Genomic DNA, 17,593 nt, shown 5'->3' on the forward strand with positions numbered 1-17,593 from the left:
CCTATTTTCACAGTAACTTCATTGAAGCCTACTTGTGACAAGTGATTATTATTATTATTTTTCTAGCCTATGGCCGGACAGAGTAAATACTGTTCAGTTAATCTGACAAGTCAGGAACATGACGGAGGCACATGTCCCTCCCATGACCACAGTCAAGAGGCTGTTCAGTTTGATCACAAGTTGCACTTCATTACCAGATAGTATGCATGCAAAGTCACATCTCAGTTCATAGGGAGTGAAGGCTTGTTTATGGGAGTGGTCCCTGGTGTTCAGTACGAGAACAATGTCTGGAACAGCCGAAAAATCATAACAGGAAAAGGGTTACAAACACTATCATTATAACTATTCAGAAGTGTCATCTGTTTTTTAAACTACATTTTGAAGATTTATATCCAATGACCATGGTTCACAGTGAGAGAATAATACATTAAGGCTTGTTTTGTGTGCAGTAGGAGAAATTCTGGTTTAAATAGCCTTAGTCTGAGGTTTTGTTGGTTTGTGGCAAGGACATCCTTTCCACTTGTGGTCCAGTTGGTTACAATCGCAGGTCACTCTGCAGATCAGCTGGTGTTTCTGGCCTATTTCCCTCCTACTTTAGTTCATGATCTCCTCCTGGGACGTGGTTTGGGTTTTGGATTGGTTTCTGCGTGTGACTGTGTATGTGTCCTTCAAGGAATACTTCATGGATCTATGAAGAACATTATTTCTGCAGTACCTGATAGAAGTACAGTGCCACTCATTGGGACTGGTATATATATTGCAGAGACCCTAAGCTATCATCTCTTATGGTGAGTGTTTAAATTTACTATGAGGAAGTGTCGGGATGGGGGGGGGGGGGGGGGGGGATTCTGTGGGAGCTGAAATATTGTTCTTATTGTGATAATGTACATTTTTATATGTGGAAATAATAGAAGCCCAGAAGTGAGTTACAAGCTGAAGGAAAAATCCACTTTCATTTATACGGCACCTTTGGGCAGCACGGTAGCATTGTGGTTAGCACAATTGCTTTACAGCTCCTGGGTCCCAGGTTCGATTCCTGGCTTGGGTCACTGTCTGTGCGGAGTCTGCACATCCTCCCCGTGAGTGCGTGGGTTTCCTCCGGGTGCTCCGGTTTCCTCCCACAGTCCAAAGATGTGCAGTTTAGGTGGATTGGCCTTGCTAAATTGCCCTTAGTGTCCAAAATTGCCCCTAGTATTGGGTGGGGTTACTGAGTTATTGGGATAGGGTGGAGGTGTTGACCTTGGGTAGGGTGCTCTTTCCAAGAGCCGGTGCAGACTCGATGGGCCTAATGGCCCCCTTCTGCACTGTAAATTCTATGAATTCTATGAATTCCCATCCTCAGAGTGATCCAAAGTACTTCATATTCAATTAATTATTCCTGAACTATCCACCTGAATAGGATTATTAAGCTGCCTTCTTTGAAAGACTTTGAAATGAGGGACGAAAGTTGAAGTTATTTTTCATTATGCTAGCAGCGGTTCAGTCCATTATCATGACTACTAATATATGCAGAATGTTCATTGGGCCATGAAAAATAAGTGTCTTCTATCATCTCCTGAGTAACACTCTAGCTGCACGGTACTCATTTAGAATAGAGTCTCAAGAGAAAGATCAGTTGGGGAAAAAAACCTGGTACCCTGTGTTGATGCCACCCCTGCCCAGTTATCATTGATCCTGTGTCACTGTTGACTTTATGCCTATTGCCTCTTTCTTAATGCCATAACATCCCGCGGGCCCTGAGATGAGGCCCGAGGGCCCTGAGCTGACAGCCAGTCATAGAACATAGAACATGGAACAATACAGCACAGAACAGGCCCTTCGGCCCTCGATGTTGTGCCGAGCAATGATCACCCTACTCAAACCCACGTATCCACCCTATACCCGTAACCCAACAACCCCCCCTTAACCTTACATTTTTAGGACACTACGGGCAATTTAGCATGGCCAATCCACCTAACCCGCACATCTTTGGACTGTGGGAGGAAACCGGAACACCCGGAGGAAACCCACGCACACACGGGGAGGACGTGCAGACTCCGCACAGACAGTGACCCAGCCGGGAATCGAACCTGGGACCCTGGAGCTGTGAAGCATTTATGCTAACCACCATGCTACCGTGCTGCATGATCTTACTGAAAGGCAGAGCAGGCTTGAGGGGCTGCAAGGCCCCTGCTCCTAATTCGTATACCCATAGGATGTACAGAAATTGTTTTCTGACTTGTAAATGGTGGCTCTGAAGGATTGGTGTGCAAGCTCTGATTAGCACCACCCTGTAGATTTATCTTTTGAGGCCACAGAAAGCAGCTTGTGAATGGGTGATGCAAACTCTTGATTCAATCTGGGTGAATTGAGCACCCCTCCCTGTGTCTGTTTGTTTTCCGAGAACCTTTCTCTGTCTACTTAGCAGCTGCTGCCTATCTCCTGATATCATGAACCAAAGGCAGTGCTGAATAAACATGATAATTGCAGATAAAGTCCATTTGGATCAGCAAAAATAATACATATTTCAGTTGACTTTTTTTTTTCTGTTTGTATTCTCCCCTCATTTCCTGACTTTGCTGACTCTTTTCTAGGTTAGGGTTCCGCACATGATGTCAGCCCACAGGTAGCCAGTATTCATGTGAGAGCCCAGACAATGTCGATGGATGTCAATCTGCTATTTTCTGCAATTTGATTCCAGTCACTGGGGCCTGCTCTGCCATGCTAATTTTTCACACTTTGCCTTCTACTGATCCTTCTAGATATTCGTACATACCCAGGCTGCTGTATCTGCTCTTCATTTCTCTAATGTTGCCTCCTGCTACTCCCACCTGTCATTTAATCATCACCTGTTCTCCGCCCAAGCACTTTGTAGGTCATTCTCTTTCATTTCTTCTGCGTTTTTTTTCCCTTTCTCGTTCTGTGACTTATTGTTTTGTTGCTGTTCACCTGTTGTATCTTCCAGTCCTGAAGAGAGCCCTCAGAGCTGGAACGCCAGCCTGTTTTCCCATCGGTGCTGCCTGGCCTGCAAATTATTTCCAGCTTTTACTACTTTTGTTTTTGGACTTGCTGCATTGCAATCAGCCAAGCCAAAACTTGCCATTCAGTTGGCACACTCCAGGGGTCAGTTGAAAATGATCAGGAGCTGATAACACCACCTGATTTTTCTCAAAGGTGCTGCAGCTTTTGCCACAGCAATACCACCTAAGGACAGCTAACATAGCACAAAGCCAGGTCTAAATTATTATCCCTGCCTGTGTGGCTCAGTGACAGACAAGGTGGTGCATGTGCCCGTTGAGCTGGTGATGAGGCGTTAACCATTTTAGCTCCTCTGCTTGCATGCTCGATTTATCCTGTAAAAACACAGTTGATCAACTTTACAAACTACAATCGGTCAAAATATAAATAGGCTCACGCATGAAGAATAATTACCAGTGTGAGGCAGTAGCAGGTTGGTAGTGTCCATGGAATCAGACAACAGCAAGATTTAGATAAGTAGAAAAAATAGTGCAAGTCATAGGATACTCTGACAGTGACTACCTCATCTGGTTCAGTTGTACAGACACGGCACTATAAATGTTCAAGATAATTGTATTATCAATGACAATGTTCCAATATAAGCCCAAGATCAGTTTGGTGCCTGATCATTGTGTCTTATTTAATAAATATCAGCCTTTGGATTCCCTCTCCACCATGTACATGCATACTCGCCCTGTCATATCAACACTCATATACATATCTCTTCATAAGCATGTAAATACTTCTATACATTCATACAGACCTGTTTTCTGATGTGTGTACATAGGGTATATACACAATCATATCCATTCAGAGAGCCATACATATTTACATACCTCCACACATAAATTCAGACACAGTCGTGTTCATCCTCATTCACACGAATCCTATCATAAATAAGCCTGCAGTCCTTCCCTCAAAGATGCACATTATTAATATGACAATAGTAAACCGACAATAATAAGGAACATGAACTGCGGTGTTGTATTTTCACTACCATTATATTTTAAATTATTTGCACATAGTAACAATCAGACAACACAACATTTCTGATCCTGCTAATTCAAGTTATGGTGACTTAACTCTCAACAGAACAAGTATTCACTACATTTACATATTGTTTCATTGACAAACGATGTATTATTTTAAATGTGAAATACTGAATATGAAAGTTAAATTACAGTAAATCATATACTTCAAAACATTATGCAACATAATGATTGTCATTTAGTGAAGAAATACTGGGCTGGATTCTCCGTAGCCTGATGCTGAAATCGTGTTTGGCGATCGGGCTGAGAATGAATTTTCATGCCATAATCAGGGCCGGCCCCGGTCCGCCATGCTGTGCCCCCTCCAAACTGGCGTCATCATGACCTGCTGTGTGCCATTTCAGTGGCGTTGGCGCAACATCAGGTGGCCCACCCGTGATGCTCTGCCCCCGATGGGCCGAGTTCTCGATGGCGTGGGACACGTGTGATCCCAGTGGTTGGGAACCCGGCGTGCCAGCTGCGAATTGCCGGGATCCGTGCCGCTGACCGGGGTGGCGACTGGTGCGGGTGGCCAGGGGGTGGGCTGTGGGGTCGTGGTTTGCGGGTTAGGATGCGTGCATGGTCAGCGCCAAGCTGTATGGCGCAACCGCTGTAGGTCGTCAGCTGTGCGCGTGGGCAGCCCAGGACCCGGCCATTCTCCGCGCGATCCGCGGGCATTTCACACGGTGTCGGTGCTAGCCCCTCACCGGTACCGGAATCGGTGAGGGGCCGATTTGCTGGCCGTGAAACACCACGGGTCCCACGCCAGCATCAGCACTTAGCCGCAGAAACGGAGAATCCAGCCCACTATCTCGAGCTGAAGTTTAGTAACAATCAACAACAAATTTAATTTTGAGTTTGTCCATGGAAAGAATTTCTGGAACCTGCAGAAATGCAGTCATTGTCAATTTGAATGAAATCCGTCTTCTTTGTTGCTGATGACCTTGTTTGGACCGGCCCTGCATGTTACTCACGTGACCTGTGTTTTACATGTAGGAGTGACAAATTCCAGGCATCCAACTAACCCAGAGGACATCCTTCCACCTGTAAGAGCCTGTAGTTCAAAGCAACTTGCTCATTCTTGAGTAGTACGGTATATTTCTCCATCCATTACTGAACCTTAGTGTGCCTCTAGCCTTTCTCCAAATCTTAAATGTTTCTCCAGCTATCTCTAACTGTTTAGATCTGTGCCTCCATCTTCAACACTTTTGTTTATCTTCCTCTGTCTTAAACCCTTCAGCCTACTCTACTTCTCTTCTCCCTTTGTCTCAAACACTTCGGTGTGTTTCCATAATTTCTAACCAATTATGTTTTTTCTCCCCTGTCTCTCACTAGTATATCTCTTCCCCCTCCCCCACACCATCTCTAACTCTTCTGTGTGACTCCCTAAGCCTTGTTGCATTCCATCTCAATGTTTCAGTGTGTTTCACCATCCTCTCTGTCAACCGGCCATTAGCATTGGGTAGCAAGCCAATCAAGAATGAAGACACTGAAAGGTCATTGTAGATGTAGTGAACTCCTTAGTGAAAATAATTGATATTTAAAATCCTGAATGGAAGTTATTTTCCAGGTGCCAGAGTTTAGGATTTGGCAGAGCATGTGGATATGACTCTGAATTGAAGGATAGTAACCAGAGTTTGTGGTTCTTGTAGGAATCAATGATTTAATGAGATGGGCTTCTGGGGTTGTACTGTCAGGATTTTTCTCTAAGCTACATATTGGGCCTACTGCAGAGGGAGGAGTCCAAATTCTTGGCCCAGTGGATCCATTGCTGTGGAGGAGTGAAAGACCGATCATTATGCTGGCATTCATCTAAGCTGAGGCACATATATTATAGGCAGAATTTTACATTCCCTGCCAGTGGGTTTGCAAGCAGCGGCGAGGGCTTGTAAGATTCCTCGGATGGCCTTGCCACTTGGACTCCTGCCTGCCCCAATTCTATTCTTCAATTCTACGGTAGGATGGGTGAAGCTTAGGCCAGCTGGTTCACACGCCCTAATTGAGGCCCTTGGGGGTGGGGGGGGGGGGGGGGGGGGGGTGGGGGTGCCACCTCCATCAACCTGCTTCCTTTCAACATTGGGCTAACACCCACAGGTTCCGACCCCTGCAGGTGCTCCCTCACCCGCCCTCTCCATAAATATCCCCACACCCCTCTGCTCAATTCCCAGGGCCTCGCCTCACCTCCCCTTCTTGCCCTGAGACCCCAACACTTACCTGCTCTTGAACACCCAGGATTCCATCCTCATCCTGTCCACTGCAGCAACTGGCGCTGCAGGGATTAGAGAGCTGTCAGCCAATTTGGTTAGCTGGCAGCTCTCGGCAGGACTTCCTCAAAGTGAGGGGTGGAAATGCCATCTCCGGTCAATTATCACATGTTGTAACTTTAAATAGCTGCAAGGCAGCCAATATCAGCAACCATTTGCTGCTGACTCTTTTTTTTTTTAAATTTAGATTACCCAATTATTTTTTCTATTAAGGGGCAATTTAGCGTGGCCAATCCACCTACTCTGCACATTTTTGGGTTGTGGGGGCGAAACCCACGCAGACACGGGGAGAATGTGCAAACTCCACACGGACAGTGACCCAGAGCCGGGATCGAACCTGGGACCTCAGCGCCGTGAGGCGGTTATGCTAACCACTAGGCCACCGTGCTGCCCATGCTGCTGACTCTTTGAATGCTGGGAAGGAAATCATAAAAATCCTGGCCTACATCTTAACTTAAAACAATTGAGGTAAATGGAGAAAGAGAAAACAAGATGGAGGAAGAGAAAACAAGATGGAGGAAGAGAAAACAAGATGAAGGAAGAGAAAACAACATGAACCAATGTTGAGAAGATGTAATGTGAATGCAGAAAGGAAGACCAGAAATTGACTTCTACAAATATAAAATTGATAAGTTATAATAGCAAATAGAGACCGAATAGGAATTACTGATAACTAGCTAAGAAAAGAGGACATGCAGGGCAATGTGTGTTTGAATAGAGAAGGAAAGAAAGTGGGGATCACTGTTTATCAAAGAAGGTTGATGCTAAGAGAAAGGTACTGGGAATTGAAATTGGTTGCTTTACTTCATTGATCTGGCAATGGAATTTTTTAAAAATATAGATAAGCAAGATGCTACAAAGGGTTTACGACATAAGTCAAGGAGGTGTTGCTGATGTTGTGAGGCTATATCTGGCAATACTGTGTTCAGTTTTGGTTTCCATACAACAGGGAAGATGTAGAATTATTGGAGGAAGTCAGAGGAGGGCTGAAAGACAGATTCCTGAATAAAGGGAGCTGAATTATGAGGAAATATTATTGATCCTCCTCAGTGATGTGGAGAATTTTAAATGAAGGAAATTGTTTCTGTTCAGTGTACGATTCAATGATGGGGAGATAGAGTTTACAATCAAGGCTAACAAAGAAAGTAAATTTTAAAGTACATTTTTTTGTAAGAGCTGTTTGAAAATTCCTATTAATAATAATCTTTATTAGTGTCACAAGTAGGCTCACATTAACACTGCAGTGAAGTTACTGTGAAAATCCCCTAGTCGCCACATTTCACCGCCTGTTCGGGTACACGGAAGAATTCAGAATGTCCAATTCACCCAACAAGCACGTCCTTCGGGACTGTTGCCGGTTGTTGAACATAAAACCAAGGAAGGTTTAAAAAGACAACTGATTCAGAGATGGGGCAACTCCTGAGTGGTTAGACTGCAGCCTCACAGTGCCAGGGAGCTGGGTGACTTCCTGTGTGGAGTTTGCACGTTCTGCCCGTGTCTGCGTGGATTTCCTCCGGGTGCTCCGGTTTCCTCCCACAGTCCAAAGATGTGCAGATGTGGTTGATTCTCAACTGCCCCTTGAAGGGCACTTGGGGATGGGCAGTAAATGCTGGCACAGCCTGCGACGCTAACGTTCCATGAACAAATAAAAAAAGTTAGGTGAATTGGCCATGCCAAATTGCCCCTTCGTGTCCAAAGATGTGCAGGTTAGGGGTGACAGGGTGGGGGAATGGGCCTATGTAGGGTGCTCTTTCAGAGGGTCAGTGCAGACTTGATGGGCTGATTGTCTTCCTTCTATGGGTTCTAAATTGATGGGAGGTTTGCAAGTAGATGCTAAGTAGTCTTATAGTCTTTTGGTCAAAACAATTATTCTGCTATTCAATATTTCTGGCTCCATCTCCCTCCTTTCAGAATTAATAATAGTATATGGCTATAACTCCACTTTCAATCACCCACTGTGGGCTGGAACCAAGGCAGTTGGGCCCACTTAATTGTGGAGAGACAGTGCATCAGTCTCCAGGTAGAGGGAAAGCCTTCCTTGATTAAGTGGGAGGGCAGGAGGGACTGACACATGATTCCTGATTGCTCATTAATGAACCGATTGACATCCATTATCCCTGAGCTCACTTCAATTTAGTGATGGCTCGGGGATTAAATGGAGGACACATTGATCTCCCGCATCCTCTGAAAGCTGCCTAGCAAAATCTTTCAGGTTTGCCAGCAGCATTCTGGGGAGAAGGGGGTGGGAGGATGTCTCGCTATCAAGTGGTCAGTACCCAATTGAGGGTCTCAGTATTGGGCAGGGATGGTGGCCACTGAAAGCTACCCCACTGCTTTTGTTTATGACCCCAACTCCTCCCCCACCTTACAACCCGCCCCCACAAAACCTCCTTCCTCACCTGTGGCCTGGGGTCCCTACATGATCCTGGGCTTTGGATGGACACAGTGTCGCCAGCAGCCACCGCTCCCACTGTGGTGACAGCAATGAGGAGCTTCCGATACCCTGATTGGCTGACAGCTCTGAGTGGGGACCTCAATCTCAGTGAAGGGCTGACAGCAGCCAGCTAAATGCCTGAAGGGCACTTGATTTCATTAGGTCTCCCTCACGGAACTGACGGGTGTTCCCCACCTGTTTGCTAACCAGTGGGTGAGGACCCCAATCAGCCTGTGTCTCTGTCTCCACATTAAACTGTTCATTGCACATTTCCCTCATTAGAGAGAATTTCTAGCAAAAGTAAAACTTCATTTGGTTCTGATCCTCCCTGAATACAATCAATTACAAATCACTGAATTGATAACAACTTCCACACTGATGCCTCTAGTCACATTGTGAAAACCCCTGAAAAAGCTACACCTTGATGAACAGGTCTAACTGAGTTTTAACAGCATATAAGTTGATAATTACTGCTGAATATCCTCACTGGCCCTGAAAGAGTAATTTTTTATTTGTGGAATGTCAAATTCCTGCATTGTGACAAGAAATTCCACAATTTTTAAAAATAATGCCATTTTAAAAGTTTGAGATATTTAAGCTTCTATCTTAATTCCAAGCACCTGGCCCCACAATGTGTTTTACTATCTGTAAATCTCAAAATTAAAAGGGGAGAAATTTTGTGGTTTTTCTGTCTGTAGGAATACTTCAGTATAATTGGCTGTTTGCCTTGCTTGATGACATCAGGATGCCTGGAGATCTCTTTGACTTAGTGCTAGGTTGAAACTGACATCCGGAAAGAGGAAATCCGTGCCACAGATCATTAGATTTTTGTGGGCCGCTTACATAGAATCCCTACAGTGCAGAAGGAGGCCATCCGACCCATCGAGTGTTTACCGGCCTTCTGACAGAGCACCCTAGCTCGGCCAAAGCCCTACACTATCCCCATAAATCCAAGGGCCAATTTAGCATAGCCAATTCACCTAACCTGCACATCCTTGGACTTTGGGAGGAAACCGGAGCACCCAGAGGAAACCCACGCAGACATGGGGAGAAAATGCAAACTTCACACGTTCTCCTAAGGTTGGAATCGAACAGCTGCTGTGATGCAACAGTGGTAACCACTGTGGCACCATGCTTCGAGGTCAGCAGTGAGCACTATTGCTTCACAGCTAACCCCAAAATCTAGCACATTGAATTTTAAAAGCCTGGATTTTAAGTGTGGATCCAGTAACCCATCATTGGAGGTGACACATTTTAAGAAAATTGAGACCTGCCTGGTTGAATTTGTGCCCATCATCATGAAGAGTACTGGGGATTAGAATGCCTTACCTTTTGACAGTGACTGTCAGGCTCAAACACTTCGCTGGGCAGGCATAACACAAGAGAGTTAAGCCTTCTCTACTTTGTTCCTTAATGTTCCGCAGCCCCAGCCCAGAAAAACACTTGACTGCACCAGTGTGACAATTTTCCACTTTTGTCATCCTCACTGCTGAGACATTGGGTGAGGCTGCTAAATTGGGGGCAATGTTGTGGGCGTACTTTTGTTAATTAGGAACTGGTTTCAGATTGGCTAGACCTATTTCACCCTTGGCCAGTCCTCACAGTTAGCAGGCTGAACAGTCAAATGTGAAAATCCAATGTAAAAGTATACGGAGGCGGGATTTTATGCTCCCATTTTCAGCAGGTGGGAATGAGGGAGGGGGGAGAGAGAGAGAGAGAGAGAAGGACTGCTTTCACGCCAGCAGAATCTCCCCACTTGATTGTCACCACCGCCCTCTGCCAATCCCGCATGCTAGGGCAGGAACCCCATTCCCACACAGTTAAATATCATTAGTGGGCTTCCCAGCTGCATGATTTCCCCACTCCCCCCGCCTGCCAGCGTGACAACATCAGTATTGCGCTCTGTGAGGGGCTGAGGTTGCTGGCAGGGCACGTGCTGTGGCGTTGTGAGACCCATCTCCAGGATCTTTTTGAAAATGTGTCAACAAATGTGACAAAAAATTCTGACTTGACAGAAAAATGAGAAACATCCATCCTGTATCCTACTTCATTCCACTAGAATTGTTTCTTGAAGCTCTGTAAGGGGAAATCATTGTGCAGCAAGCCTGCAATAAATATTACATTTCATTGTGCAAGCTTCCTTTAATATGTCTACTTTGGAGCTGTGTTAATAATCTGCTTTGTTCAAAATAAGGCTTCAAATTAAAGGTATAGAAGATCAGCAAAACCAAATGAGATGTGCAATCTTTAGTGTTTTATCTCAGTTGTTTGCTTCTGAGTGCTTATCCATCTTCCCGTTCTCAGGAATGTTTTCTGCCGTTTCAATTATGATATCCATCAAGTTGACTAGATCCCCATCGTTGAGAGAGAATCTGGTATCATTTGACGCATGTGGCTTCATATTGGCATCAGTGGTGCATTCAACATTGGCCATATTGGTGTACTTGGAGGAAGTCCCCACTTCAGAAAACCCTGGGGAAGGTATGCTTCCTGCCTTATAATCGGTGCTAGAGATGGCTCCACTTAGTATCCTTGACCTCCCCAGCATTGGGGAAGATACTGGTGTGAAGGAGAAGGTGGACATGGATGTGCCACAGCCTGGAGTGTTGAGTGAAGGATTTGAAAGGTCTGGATTGTTGGCATGTCCAAGGGAATCAAGGGTCAGTCGAGGATGCTTGCGTGATCGGAAACCAAGGCTTGTATTGAGCTTTTGTTTCATTTCGTTCAGTTTGTCCGTGTCTGAAGAGCTGTCTCTGAGGAGACAGTGTGGACTTTCAGGAACCAATAGTACGCTATTGCAGCTGCCATGATTCAAGCTGCTGGATGACGGCATAAGAGTTTCCTTGCAGTTTAAAGAGTGGGTACATGTGGCACTTTCTACTTCAGTTGCTGTCTGACTGTTGTCCGCCACTATTACCTTCTCAGATGGCTCATTCAGGTAGACACCTTTATTGGCATTAATGCCGTTTCCCTTGTCCAGCTCGTCTGCTTTGGAGGCTGGCACACTGCTATTACTCTCGTGGTTTCCAGCAGAGGAGACAGAGATATTGGCAAGCATAGAGGGCTTCTTTAAGGGAATCCGTTTGAGCGGGAATGTCATGGGAATGGATTGGATGGGTGTTTGAGGAGCGCTATAGTAACCAGGTCTGTCATAAAGTGAAGAGGAGATGAAGCTGTCAAATTCCCCTGCCTCACTATCCAAGGCTACGCAGCCTTGGGTGGATCCTAATGGCGAATGAGAGGAGGATGAGGCTCGGTGAATTCTTGCAAAGGGTCTATTTGGAGGGAGACATCCTGGCTTATGAAACCCATTGGGCGTTGATTCTGAGTTCAGGAAGCTGTACATAGCAGCCTGTGATAATGCACCATTCCTCTTCCTCATTAGGTTAATTCGAGGAGTAGATCTGGAAATGTTCTGCAAGTTGGTTGTTGGAATTCCCAGGAGTCGGCCTAAGTTACTCAGAAGAGGAGTGGCGTGGTTTACTTCTTCGTTCTCATTGATCTGCTCCAGGGGCTGGAACTCCATCTCCTCTTGAAGCATGCTGTAAGGGATGTAAATGTAAGTTTTCTGTAGGTAAACATAATATCCATAGAAGTAAATATGGTGTATCTCAAGACATAACAAAACTTCTATTCTGATGGTTTCCCCAATGCTTCAGTTGGCAAAGTCACTGTAGAACTGACCCTGACAGACTAGATGAATTAGATTCCCATATTTGCTGATCTCAACTGGTGGCATTAGCCTCCATATTCCCTGATTTGGGAATTGGTTCGGATTTGAAGTCCACTTTTCAACAATTTCTGGATGGAAATTCGGGTTCGCTAAATGATATTTTCCATACTGCTCAATGGACAAGGTAAATCTAACACAAAACAAAAATTGGGGATAGGTTTTGCTGTGGCGTAATTGGACTGTGGCAATTGGAGATACTTATCGTTGATGAAGTTTACTTGTCTATGCCAAAACATTTGTTCAAGAACTAATTAAGTTAAAAATTGCAAGATGACCACTGGCTGTTTTTAAATGTTACTGACCAGGGATATCTGTATTCAGTTTTCCTGGTGGACAAACCATTAAAGCAAGGTGATTGCTGAAAGCGGAATTCCCCATCGTCAGTGCTCTCTCCACAATATAAAACTAATGTTGAGTGGTATTTAATGGAGGCAACAAGAGTCTTGCCCATCAACTGGAGAGCTGGCACAGCCTCCATGTTTCCTCTTTTTGGGCATTTAAGTAGGCAGCAATGGTCCTTCCCCAGGATCAAGGATCCAGAGTGGAAGTCCCTCCTGCTGAGGGTTGCTGGCCAGTCAGAGGCGAGCAGCACTTAATTGCCAGGCAGCATCAGCAAGGAGATAGTGACTGTGGCTGGTTCTACACCTACCCAAGGCGATGGTTGATGGACCATCATGAGATTGGGTTGCATGGTGAGGGTTGGGGGTGGGGGGGTGTAATTGGGTAGCCCCCCGCAATACCAGGTTTCTCACTCAGGCACTGAGTATGTTTGAACAAGGACCTGTGCCGGGAACCCGCATGCAACCCTTTAACAGGGTTTGCTTTTCAGGCTTTCCAAATAGTGAATCTCCCACTCGCTGTGGAGTGAATACCAGTCGGGTTGGGATGAGGGCGTCAATGGGGCATTAATTGCCCATTTATGGGCTTCCATTGGCGGTAGAGTTGGAAGGACATCCCTGGGCCTTTCCACATTGGGCATAATCAAGGTAGTGCCGTGAAGGCAGCGGGCTCCTCAGCTGCCACCCGTACACGTGATTGAATGTCATTAAACTCACCAAGGGTTGGGGGCATGATTGTGTGATTAGAACATAGAACATAGAACAGTACAGCACAGAACAGGCCCTTCGGCCCTCAATATTGTGCCGAGCCATGATCACCCTACTCAAACCCACGTATCCACCCTATACCCGTAACCCAACAACCCCCCCTTAACCTTACATTTATTAGGACACTACGGGCAATTTAGCATGGCCAATCCACCTAACCCGCACATCTTTGGACTGTGGGAGGAAACCGGAGCACCCGGAGGAAACCCACGCACACAGGGGGAGGACGTGCAGACTCCACACAGACAGTGACCCAGCCGGGAATCGAACCTGGGACCCTGGAGCTGTGAAGCATTTATGCTAACCACCATGCTACCCTGCTGCCCATTAGATTAGATTGCCAATAGACTTCCACGGCATGGTTTTAACTTGTAAATCTGCATGGTTCATTATGCTGCTTTAGATCTATCTTCTGATCTGAACTCCACGGATTGGACAGCCATATCATTCATGTTCAAAGAAACATGCACTGAAAAGAAAATTTCATCAAATGCACTCTAAGTCTAACTAATCAAGAAATTAAAAAAATACATTCCAAATGGTTATTTTAAACATCATACTTTGATTATATTCCTTCTGTGCAGTATTATACTGTATATAAATGTAACTATTAGTTTTAACTTCTACTTTCTTTGACTGACTATGGAGTGAAGTTCTCAGCTTTGTGACAAGTATGAGTAATATGTAACATCCCGTGTGATTGCCAATAGCTGACATCACATAAAAAAGGTATTTGTTAATCCTCTAGCTCAAGAACAGTACTGACTTTCAGTTAACAGTCTGTTTCTGAAAACTATGGACACCAGACAAAAATGATGGGAGGAGGCTGGAATCTCAATGCCTTGATGGAAAGTGCACCTGCTCCTCAGGATCCAACTTCAATCCACAGGGACACAGTTGGGTATTTATAATTGGCTTCAATGCTGTGGGATAGGGAAATGAAGCTTAGCTTTTGCTGGAAAATGTGTGTGTGTGTGTGTGTGTGGACATTGCGTGAAGATATTGACTATTGAATATCCTACTACCGCCCATTGTCTAACACCGGAAGAATGGGCAGTTGGGAGAGGTACTGGAGGAGAGGGGTTGGAGGTCAAGAAAGTTGGTAGGAAAGTACAAATCTACAAAAAATGGAAAGAAGAAGTTAGTGGCTTCAGCTCGACCTAATTCACCTCCTTGTGGCCTGAATATATTTGGTATCCCAGATCTTATACAGAAAGGCATCGAGTACAAATGTTAGGAGATATTGTTAAATCTGCACAAATCATTGGTTAGGCCACAGTTAGAAGTGTGTACAGTTTTGATCACTTTACTTGGAATTATGTCAAAGTTATGGAAAGTATAAGAAAGAGATTTCCGAAGGGTTGAGAGGCTTTAGTTAAGAGGGAAGACTAGAGAAACTGGGGCTCATTGTATTAGAACAAAGGAGCGATCTATTAGAAGGGCTTTTACGAAGTAATCAGGAAAAAACATTTCCACTGGTCAGTGAGTCAGCAACCAGAGCATATAAAATTAAGACAATTGGCAAAAGAACATAGAAAAAGATTAGGAGGATTTTTTTCACACAAAACATTATTAGAATGTAGAGTGCCAAGTGGTATTATTCTGATCTGTGAAATGTTATAACCAGTGGTGGGACCAGTAAGGCCCAAGGCCTGGGTGTAGATTCCCTTAATGGCTACTATCTACCAAACGTTGTTCGAAAATATCCTTGATGGGTGTTCACTTGTGATGTCCCCATGATGGAACAGTCTGCTAACATTTACTGACGACGATCATACATGAAAAATCTTTGCTGGAGTAGTTTCAAATGGGTGACTAGTGATCATGGGACCTTAACCAGACATAACCGCATACCTTTAGAAGAGGAACATGACAGGGTGGAATATTGGCAGAAAAAATAGGGGAGGAAAAAGATTGAGAAAGGAAGTTAAATATAAAGAACCTGCTGTAGACGGAGGCAAAGACTCCATGAAAGGCTAGGATGACCGGGTGCAACTCTCTTTATTCCACACTAGTCACAATAATTTCCTCCTCCCTCCCTTCCTCCAATTGGGAGGAAGTCCCGCCCATGAGTCACCTGAGTAGCTCACACTCTGAGGTATTTACAGGCTGTGTATCTCTGAGCTCCTGATGCTTCTGACTGTAACCCTGCTTCTGGACCTGGTTTGTTATTCTGTACCCTGGCTGCTTTTCCCACACTTTGAAGCCTGGACTACGGCAAGGGAGAACGGTGCTCTGACCAATTGGATGGAGGGGAAGAGGAGTCTGTTGCTGCTGCCAGTTGTTTGCTGGAGAGAGAGAAGAGAGCTTGCCTGCAGTTTCCATGCTTGGGACTTGTACTTGCTACTGGCTGCCATTCTGCTTATTGGCTGAGAGTGAAGCAGGGGCGGATTTTGGTTGGCCCACTGCCGGGCTGAAAGTGGAGTAGAATGGACTTGTGTCTGTAGTTTTGGACTGGATGGTGCCCAGAGACCGGATGCCGGGACTGTGAGAGTAGCAGGGCAGTGGCCCAATTGACTATGTGTACTTCTTGTACTGGTGTTGGCTTTATTTTATTGTTGGGGGGATTGTATGGTTATTATTGTATTTTTGTTGTGTATTGTTATTTTCGGCCTAGTGGCTGGGTGCTCGCCAGTTGCAGCCCTCCTGCTTCTGTGCACTGGGGGTTGAGGGGTCCCTCCCAGTGCTAGTGAAGGGGAGGGGTGTTCTCTTTTCAACCATGCGCTGCTTGTCCTTTTCCGGTGGACTGCGCTGCTTGTGGACACCTCTCCACCAATGTCAACTGTGGGTGGAGTTCCAGTGGTGGTACAGCCGGCCCGGGAGGTGTGTGGCGTACCAGGGACCGCTGCCACTGTGCTGAATGTCGTAGCTGGCATGGCTCAGATGGTAAGGCTGCTGGTACAATCATTGCCGGCGTATCGTCGCCGGGCGGTCCGTCCAATGTCCATATCAGAATCCATGTCGCTGTCTACGCCATTGCTGGCTAGGACCATGGCCCCATAGGTCCTCTGGTGTCCTGATGTTCAACAGGAGGCAGAAAGGGCAGGTGGGGCCCTCATTCCCCTCTGGCCTCGGGGCTTCTCCTTGGTTGCATGGGGGACGGAGCCCGGATCCTGCATGGGGCCGCCAGGCCATGTGCTGGTGGTTCCTGGTTGCGTCATCGTAAGTGGTCCAGGTGGCGATGAGTCTGTGCACCCTGTACCTGTAATGCGCAAAAAACTGGTCCCATCGCGTGGAGGACTCTCCCAGGGATCCATGTGGCTCCAGTCCCAAAGTTACTCACACAAACTGCGTCACCTGTTGAGAAGATGAGCGCTTGTGGGCGGTGGTGAGAGCTCGTCTCCGAGCGGTTCTGCCGCTGACAAACCCGTGCTCCGACGTTGGGGAGGACGAGGCTGAACGTGTCTGAATTCTGCGCTCCATGAGCAACTCTGCCGGTGCATTGCCGGTTGTGGCGTGAGGCGGGGTACAATAACTGAAAAGAGACCGTGCTAACCGCATCTCCCACGGCCCTGAGATCATCTGTCTCATGGCTCGCTTGAATGTTTGCACCGCTCATTCGGCTAGCCCATTGGAGGCCGGGTGGTATGTGGCTGTCGCACGTGCCTGATGCCATTCATGGCCTTAAATGAAGCAAAATTCTGGCTTGTAAATGCCGCCTCATTGTCGGACACCAGGGCTTTGGGCAGTCCCTGCATGCTAAAAATAGCCATCCGGCTGTCGGTAATTGCTCGTGTGGTCGCCTTGGAGACCTGGTGTACATCAGACACTTTAAGTGGGCGTCCACTAATATAAGGAATGTGGTCCCCTGAAATGGGCAGGCAAAGCCAATATGTACATGGGATCAACGCTTCCTGGGCTATTCCCAGGGGTGCATTGGGGTGGCCGGTGAGGTCCTCTGGTGTTCCTGGCATGGAGTGCAATTGCGGGCCACCCGCTCAATCTCGGCATCCAATCCAGGCCACCAAACGTAGCTGCGCGCCAACATTTTCATTTTGGCCACCCCAGGATGCCGGTTATGGAGGTCTTTC

General features: G+C 46.2%; 1 protein-coding gene and 1 long non-coding RNA gene across 4 annotated transcripts in view; one reads left to right on the forward strand and one right to left on the reverse strand.

The window, feature by feature from the left end:
* LOC119971713 overlaps positions 1–17,593 on the forward strand; it is a 53,351-nt gene that overhangs the window by 11,833 nt on the left and 23,925 nt on the right. The window contains exons 1-2 of one of the 2 annotated variants that reach the window (XR_005461898.1): positions 680–788; positions 12,109–12,282. This is a non-coding gene — a long non-coding RNA (uncharacterized LOC119971713). Of the gene's footprint in view, positions 1–679; positions 789–12,108; positions 12,283–17,593 lie in introns of those variants that run through there. The other variant, XR_005461897.1, reaches the window with a different exon arrangement.
* Positions 10,846–17,593, reverse strand: part of LOC119971710 (bestrophin-2-like) — a 68,397-nt gene continuing 61,649 nt past the window's right edge. For both annotated transcript variants that reach the window (XM_038807635.1, XM_038807636.1), the window contains one exon: positions 10,846–12,265. In XM_038807635.1, the coding sequence (XP_038663563.1) occupies positions 10,984–12,265 (1,282 nt within the window). In that variant the 3' untranslated portion in view covers positions 10,846–10,983. The remainder of the gene's footprint in view (positions 12,266–17,593) is intronic.

Source organism: Scyliorhinus canicula, chromosome 9 (genome assembly GCF_902713615.1).
Source record: "Scyliorhinus canicula chromosome 9, sScyCan1.1, whole genome shotgun sequence".
Lineage (NCBI taxonomy): Eukaryota > Metazoa > Chordata > Chondrichthyes > Carcharhiniformes > Scyliorhinidae > Scyliorhinus > Scyliorhinus canicula.